This window comes from Gekko japonicus, unplaced genomic scaffold (assembly GCF_001447785.1).
Source record: "Gekko japonicus isolate JY-2015 unplaced genomic scaffold, Gekko_japonicus_V1.1 scaffold1180, whole genome shotgun sequence".
Lineage (NCBI taxonomy): Eukaryota > Metazoa > Chordata > Lepidosauria > Squamata > Gekkonidae > Gekko > Gekko japonicus.
Window position 1 is genome coordinate 321848 of NW_015162515.1, and position 7995 is coordinate 329842.

Here is a 7995-nt window from a genome sequence, read left to right on the forward strand (position 1 = left end):
AATCGTGGAATCAGAAAGGGAAAGCCCCTCTCTTGCACACGCCCATACCCCCCCGCAGAGCTCCCTTTAAAAAGTAGCCCTGATAGTGGCGGAGTAGCCACAGCCCCACGATCCTGCTCGCTCTCTGCCACCACACCCTCTCCCACGCCACCGGCCGCCCCCTCCCCCTGTGGCTTCTTTGCCCGGCAGAGAAGCTGCAGCGGGGGCTGGGGGGGGCGGGGGCAGGAGGCGAGCAACGGCGGCGGCCGAGAGGGGGGAGGCGAGCGGCGGGGGAGGGGACGGGACCAGCGGCTAGGTGACCCTCCTCCCAGCCTGGTTCTGGCAGAGAGGTCTCCAGGCCCCGCCGGGAGGTTGGCATCTGTGCTTGCCTAGAGCGCAGGACAACCTCGGGCCGGCCCTGGGCATTACAATGTCAGCAGTTTTATTCTTAATCCCTTTCCTAATAATCCCTAACATAGAGTTTGCCTTTTTCACCGCTGTAGCACAGTGGGTTGACACTTTCAATGAGCGATCTACTACGACCCCAATAACAATAGAAGTAAACGGATAAGAAATTGACTAAATTGTTCCCTAAGAGAGAGAATACCGGTAGAAACTGAGTCTGTTTTCAACCCTGAACACTCATCAAGACACAGTGTTTTGAAAAGGAAGGGGCAGGACGATCTGTCTGCCTGTTTTACCATCATGGACATTCCAAGGTCTCCTCTTTTTTCTAGCCAGGGAGGTTCCTTCTCTCTCTTTTTTTTGGAGACATTAGTCACGTCATGGGAATTCCAAGGAGGCAGGAGATGACCACTCATGATATAAAGGCTGTGAGTTCGGAGCCAAACCAGTCATCAGCAGGTGCAAGCTCTGAGCTGAGTCTTTGGCCAAAAACGAAGTTTATTAACTTCCTAAAGCAAAGCGACTTTTCAAGAACACAATAGCACTGCGACTAGAGTTTTACAGCCATTATCGGTAAGTTTAAAAAGACAATTTCTTTTTTTGCATATCAATTTTTAGTGATACCAGGAGGAAAACTGAGCAGAACCTCCTCCACCATTGAAATAGATGTATTTAATTGCAGGATTTATTCTGCTTTAAAACACAGATTTGCTGAAAACTGTATTAGAAAGCAGGTCTAGATTGATTATTTTTTTAATTTTGAAAAATCCTAGGAACAGCTGCTGTTTCCCACATTATATGGCGGCAAACCAGGTTTATGCCCATCTGGCTTATGCTCAGCAGAGAACCACGGCTCCAGCATGTGACATATATATATATGTGCAGATACACAGGTGTTACTATAGGGAGGGATCGTGGCTCCATGGCAGAGCATCCATTTTCCACGTCGAAGGTCCCAGGTTTGATTCCCTGCATCTCCACTCAAAATGACTGCACAGGAGGTGGGAAAGACCTCTGCCTGAGATGCTCAGTAGACAACACTGAAGTTGACAGACCAAGAGCTTGATGTGGTATGAGGCAGCTTTATATGCATTGGCATAAGCATACGTCTAAACAGTAATGGAACGAGCGCCTGGAAGAGTTCAGGGCCCTGCGGGACCTTGTACAGTTCCACGGGGCCTGCAAGACGGAGCTCTTCCATCAGGCCTTTGACTAAGGCTCTGCATTAAACACCGAGGATTGTCCCTGTGCCGTGGCCTTACTGCCTACAGCCTGTGTCTGTTGCACAAATAAGTTGAACAAACTGAGCTGGTGAGAATACCATCAAGACTGTATCGCCACCTAAGTAGTACTGCTAACTTTACACCTCTGCTCTCGCACTTTTCTAGACCATGTTCCAGCATTTTAGGATTTTTAAAATGAAATGTTATGTTATTTTATGATGATGCTGTTGTGATTGGTTTTGGGACAAGGGATGCACTGTATTCTTGGTGCTTTTTGGGGGGGGTCAACAGTGGGAGGGCTTCTAGTGTCCCGGCCCCACTGCTGGACCTCCTGAGGGCACCTGGTATTTTTGGCCACTGTGTGACAGAGTGTTGGACTGGATGGGCCATTTGGCCTGATCCAATATTGGCTTCCCTTATGTTCTTATGGTCTTAAGTGTATTTATATTAATTTTATGGTAGGGAGGGCAGGGTATAAATTGAATAAATAAATAAATAATTTGTGAGGCAGTATATGATTGGAATTGGGTTTTTTTATTGTTGTTCTGTCCAATATCCTGCCCTCACAAAGGATACTGCATTTCATTTTAAAGTGTCTTGAAAATTGCTGGAGAAACACATTCTATAATCTCCACAGAAATATTGTTGCTCCTCTTACTGAGTTTTGGTGGGAAAGTCAAGGCCATCCTTTTAAAGAAAGCTGCTAGTATATATATTTTGGACTGATGTTTATTTTAATTTCTAGCCAGGCTGAGATCTGTATCTTGATGTTCATATTATATATGAGAATCATTTTAATGGTTTTGATTTTTGCCACTTTGAACTTTCGTTTAAAGGGAAAAAAGCAATTCCTAATAATAACAGAGCAGGCCAAAACGCAACAGAATTAGAAGGGTGTTTGTTATATGGGATTCCTATTTGGATCCAGTCTTTTACTAAGAGAGTCGAGAGCCTCTACTCCACCTTCTTGCGCAGGATTCTTGGTGTCTCCAACTCAATGTCACTCTTTGCTCTCTACAAGGAACTGGGCCTTCACTTGGTAGAATCTCGGGCTTGGATCATTACGATCAAATATTGGCTTCGGCTTCACTTTCAATCTCCCCCTAATGGTCCAACTTTTAACTGGCCCTTATACATCATAGTGGTCACAGGCCATAGTGAAAAAGGTGGGTACCCTAGGTATTGACCTGGAACCCCTTTATAACTGTGGTGAGGTAGCAATCTTACAGGTGGTCAGGAGGAGAATTTGGGATATAGAGGCGCAGATCATTAATGCTGGCAGTCTTGGGGTTTGCTCTCCCTACTCATTATCCCTCTTTCTCTCACATACATCCACGGTACCGTATATCACCAATTTGACAATCCCAGTTTTTAGGAGGGTCTTTATGCTTGCAGGATTTAACCTTTTCCTGAATCATTTTAATGATTTTGATTTTTGCCACTTTGAATTTTCGTTTAAAGGGGGGGGGGGATTCCTAATAATAAAAGAACAGGCCAAAACGCAACAGAATTAGAAGGGTGTAACTCTGCTTAGAGTGACACCATAAATTGCTGGAAAGTTATAGGACTGGATCTAATCGGTTCTACTGGTGAAAAAGGAAGTGGGGGTCCCTCGTGACCCCCCCAAGGAAAGGCAGGCTGGGGCTCACGGGACTGGCCATAGGGAAGCCACCTGGGATTCGGGCCCGCAGTGTAAAGAGGGGAACTGGGGGAGAGTAAAGAGGCTGGCTGGAACCGAATGTTTGCAGTGCCATCCTAAACAGAGTTAAACCCTTCTAAGCCCATTGATCTCAAGGGATTTAGAAGAGTGCAGCTTCACTTAGGATGCTGTTATTAATGCTTAACTGTCTCCCTGTCTTTCTTTCTGATATCCTTTTTAGACTCCCCATCTCCATCAGCATACTGTTTTATTTTCATTGTAAACCACTGCTAGATATGGGTTGAATTTAACTACTCCTTTCCCACATCAATAGGAGCTGCGGTGGCTCAAGTGAAAGAAACCACCCCTGGGCCCTGACAGGTGTTTCATTTTTTTTTAAAAAAATCAGATTTAAATGTTTTACAAAAAGAAAGCCTGCATCTTTCAAACTGCCTGCTTCCTTTTCTTTTTTGTTTGCGCAGCTGATTTTACAAAACCAGCCCAAGTGAAGAAAGAAGCTTTATCAATGTTTTCCGACATCATGAACATTTCTGGGTTCCTGCCCATTCTCGTCTGCGGTAAGTGAACGCATACTCAAGGTGGAAACTTTCTAGAATTAACTATGTGCTGAGTCTTTCCCCCACTCATATCTAGGGCTGCCAGCTCTGGGATGGGAAACATCTGGAGATTTTGGGGGTGGAGCCTGAAGAGGGTGGGGATTGGGGAAGAAACCACCCCTGGGCCCTGACAGATGTTTCAATTAAAAAAAAATCAGATTTAAATATTTTACAACAAGAAAGGCTGCATCTTTCAAACTGTCTGCTTCCTTTTCTTTTTTTTTGCGCAGCTGATTTTACAAAACCAGCCCAAGTGAAGAAAGAAGCTTTATAAATGTTTTCTGACATCATGAACATTTCTGGGTTCCTGCCCATTCTCATCTGTGGTAAGTGAACACACACTCAAGGTGGAAACCTTCTAGAATTAACTATGTTCTGAGTCTTTCCCCCACTCATCTCTAGGGCTGCCAGCTCTGGGATGGGAAACATCTGGAGATTTTGGGGGTGGAGCCTGAAGAGGGTGGGGTTTGGGGAGGGGAGGGACTTCAGTGGGGTATAGAGTCCAACTTCTGAAGTGGCCATTTTCTCCAGGGGAACTGAGCAAGTTTGGTGTAGTGGTTAGGAGCGTGGACTCAAATCTGGGAGAACTGGGTTTGAGTCCCCACTCCTCCACATCCAGCTGCTGGTATGACCTTGGGTCAGTCACAAGTTCTCTCAGAGCTGTTCTCTCATGAGCAGTTTCTGTCAGAGCTCTCTCAGCCCCACCTACCTCACAGGGTGTCTGTTGTGGGGAGAGGGAGGGAAAGGGATTGTAAGCCACTCTGAGACTCCTTCGGGTAGTGAAGGGTGGAGTATAAATCCACTCTCTTCTTCTTCTGCAGCCCACTATATGGTTGCCAGCTTTGAGTTGGGAAATTCCTGGAAATTTTGGAGGTGGAGCCTGTGGAAGATGGGGCTTGCAGAGGGGAGAGACCTCATCAGGGTACAATGCCAGAGTCCACCCTCCAAATGGGGAAAAGCAGTGCAGTCTGAAATGGCAAACTGCTTCAGATCCAGCTGTTTACCGGTAGGGGAAAGCCATGTGTGAAATGGCAGCCCTGTACCGGTTTACTCCACGACGGATCGAAAACGGCTTCAAACCGGCTTTAAAAGGGTAATGTGAAATTCCTCACAAACTCTCAGCCTAACCTACTTCACAGAGTTATTGTGAGGATAAAATGGAGAAGGGAACAATGTTGGAAGACACTGTGCATCTCCACTGGGGAGAAGGGCAGGGCATAATGTAGATAAATAAATACTTGTGCCTTCTCTTCCTAGGGCTTATGCTGCTCCAAGAATGCACCTGCTGGACTTACCACACCTCAAGTGTAAATATGACCTACTCAGAGGCAGAAAAATGGTGTAAAGCCAATTTTACAAACTTGGTTGCTATTCAAACCAAGGAAGAGATCGAATACTTGAATGCAACCCTTGATAAAAATGCAAACCATTACTGGATCGGGCTGAGAAAAATTAACAATCAGTGGACATGGGTAGGCACAAACAAGCCATTGAACAAAAGTGCTGAAAACTGGGCCGCGGGTGAACCAAATGGCAAAAGACACAACGAGGACTGTGTCGAAATCTACATAAAACGAGTGAAGGATTCGGGAAAGTGGAATGATGAACGTTGTGATAAAAAGAAAGCAGCCTTGTGTTACACAGGTATAGTAAGGGATCCCCTCGGTTAATTCTGCAACTTGTAACAGCGGGAAAATGTCACTTAAAAAAAATAAGACAGCTCTAAGGATTCAGCAGACTTTACTAGCTTGGTGTAGGAAGCCAATTTTCTGTGCTATGTAGCATGCAAATTACTACAATCACTCTCTTCCCCATCCTATTCTCAAAAGTATTGTTCAAACGTTTTTGTAGAATGCAAGACGTAAGGTTGGACCCACCCAGCCTTTTCATTCAATTTTACTCAACTCCCATCCTTACTATAGCCCCCCTCCCACATGGTTTTTTACACACAAGTCCCATGATCCTCAGCACTAGGGTTGTCAGGTCCCCCCTGGCCACTGGTGGTGGGTAGGGTTGCCAGATCCAGGTTGGGAAACTCCTGGAGATTTGGGGGTGGAGCCTGGGGAGAACAGGGGGACCTCAGCAAAGCACAATGCCACAGAGTCCACCCTCCAGAGCAGCCATTTTCTCCAGGGGAGCTGATCTCTGGAGGCTGGCGTCCCTACTCAGTACAAGCTTTTAGGGGAGTCAATAGGGTTGCCAAATCTTCTTCCCCCCGCGGCGGGGGAGCGTTGCCGCGGTCCGGGAGTTGCGGCGACGTGCTGACGTTGGGGGCGTGGCTGAGCTCGTGGCAAGCAGCTAAATGGTGATTTCCTTATTAGATGTGGGTGAAATGAAAAGCTCTGTGCAGGAGAATAGAAGATCTCTTTTAATTCCAAACTGCAAGTTTTCTTCCTGTTTGCTGTATATACTGTGTGGCATGTATTTCCACTTGGAGACATATATTTAATCTGATGAATTAATCTGATGACTTTCCTTACAGCCTCCTGTAAACCAGATGCTTGCAGTGGCCGTGGGGAATGTGTAGAGACCATTAATGATTACACCTGCCTCTGTGATGCTGGATTCTATGGGCGTGACTGTGAATATGGTAAGAGTAACCCTTGAATTCCTTTCCAACGGGACAGAGTACATGAGCTCGCTTTCATTTGCAAGAGTCTAAATTTTGTAGTTTATTATATCTCGCTTCAGACAACTGCCTTTCCTGAAATCTTTGCTTATGTTTGCCCGCAGTGAGGATTTGTGAGCCACTGAAAGAACCAGATCATGGGACCTTAGAGTGCAACAAGCCAGAGAAGGATTTCGTCTACAACTCATCTTGCAGAGTCCAGTGTGGGGAAGGTTATGAAGCAACGAGGGAAGAAACCATACGGTGCGCTTCTTCTGGAACATGGTCTGCCGCCACCCCTATGTGTAAACGTATGTTTATTTATTTTATTCAATACATCACCCGGTCTCCCCAAAACTAGCTCAGGGCGAGTGACAAGAGTTTATAACGTATACATTTAAAAACCTTCAAAAATACAAACTGCAATTAATCCATTCAATAAATATAATAAAATCAGTAAAACGGCTGTTATACAGTTTAAGATGTTGTAAAACTCCAATACGCAGACATCTGATAAGAAGGGGGGAGGGAACTGGACAGATACGAAATCACCCCATGCCAGCACAGATCCGCTTGGGACAAAGCTTTACGGGCCGTACTGCACACAATCTGAGCTGGGTTCCCTCAACCTGACTTTGACGGAGACACTCAGATGTCAGGTGTGAGAGAAGTCGATTCCCAAGTGTACAGAACCTCAGTTTGGATTGGGTTGATGGTGCTTGGTGAGCGTGGGTTTTTGCCTTCTCCTCTGAGCTGTTTCCCTGACTCAAAATGATCCTGGAGTTGTATTTGCCCCACTGCAAGGGCTGCGCATGTACTGATAACAACATACTGACGTAGTGACACAATTATTGATAATTCAAGGACAGACAAGGGCAAGAGAAGCCTTCACTTTGAATGATAAAAACGAGTTAAGATTTCAACTTTCTATGAAAATGTTTCAAAATGTTCTCTAAAAAAAATCCACCTAGAATAAAGATTTCTGTTCCACACATTTACCCAACCTCGGCTGCGGTCACACGCAACATTAGCCACGCAAGAGATACGGAAGACAGGCGGCGTTTCCGGGCGCGATCTCACCAGCACATCTGGGGAGCGTAGCGCTTCTGTGGCACAACCGAGGCTTCCTCCCGAAACTGCGCAGCAAAAAACTAGTACCTCGGAGGTACTAGTTTCCGGAAACTGCGGGGCAAGGGCCGGTGTCTGATCGCGTTTCCGGTGACATCCGGCGCCTGCCCATGTCCCCTTGTGAAAAAGGTTTTTTTCCCCCCCAAGTCCCCGTGGTTGCGCACATGCACCCAACGGAGCATGCGCATTCGTAGTGAACACAAAAAAAGAAAACTAGTTCGCCGCACGCTTCTTCGTTGCGCGCAGGCATGTGTTGTGATCGACACCTCTCCGTAACCACAGAAGCTCCATGGTACCTCCACAGAACCTCCACAGGAGGTATGATCGCTTTACTGCGTGTTAGTTTGCCCCAGGGCAAACAGCCACGCTTCCCCCCCGCAGTTTCCTGCCCGTGTG

The 7995-nt window shown here is 46.3% G+C and overlaps 1 protein-coding gene across 1 annotated transcript in view; it reads left to right on the top strand.

The window, feature by feature from the left end:
* The first annotated feature begins 852 nt into the window (after positions 1-852).
* Positions 853-7995, top strand: part of LOC107106113 (E-selectin-like) — an 8092-nt gene continuing 949 nt past the window's right edge. Inside the window, exons 1-5 of the mRNA XM_015406204.1 lie at positions 853-957; positions 3729-3824; positions 5121-5507; positions 6346-6453; positions 6597-6782. Coding sequence (XP_015261690.1) covers positions 3773-3824; positions 5121-5507; positions 6346-6453; positions 6597-6782 — 733 coding nt within the window. The 5' untranslated portion in view covers positions 853-957; positions 3729-3772. The remainder of the gene's footprint in view (positions 958-3728; positions 3825-5120; positions 5508-6345; positions 6454-6596; positions 6783-7995) is intronic.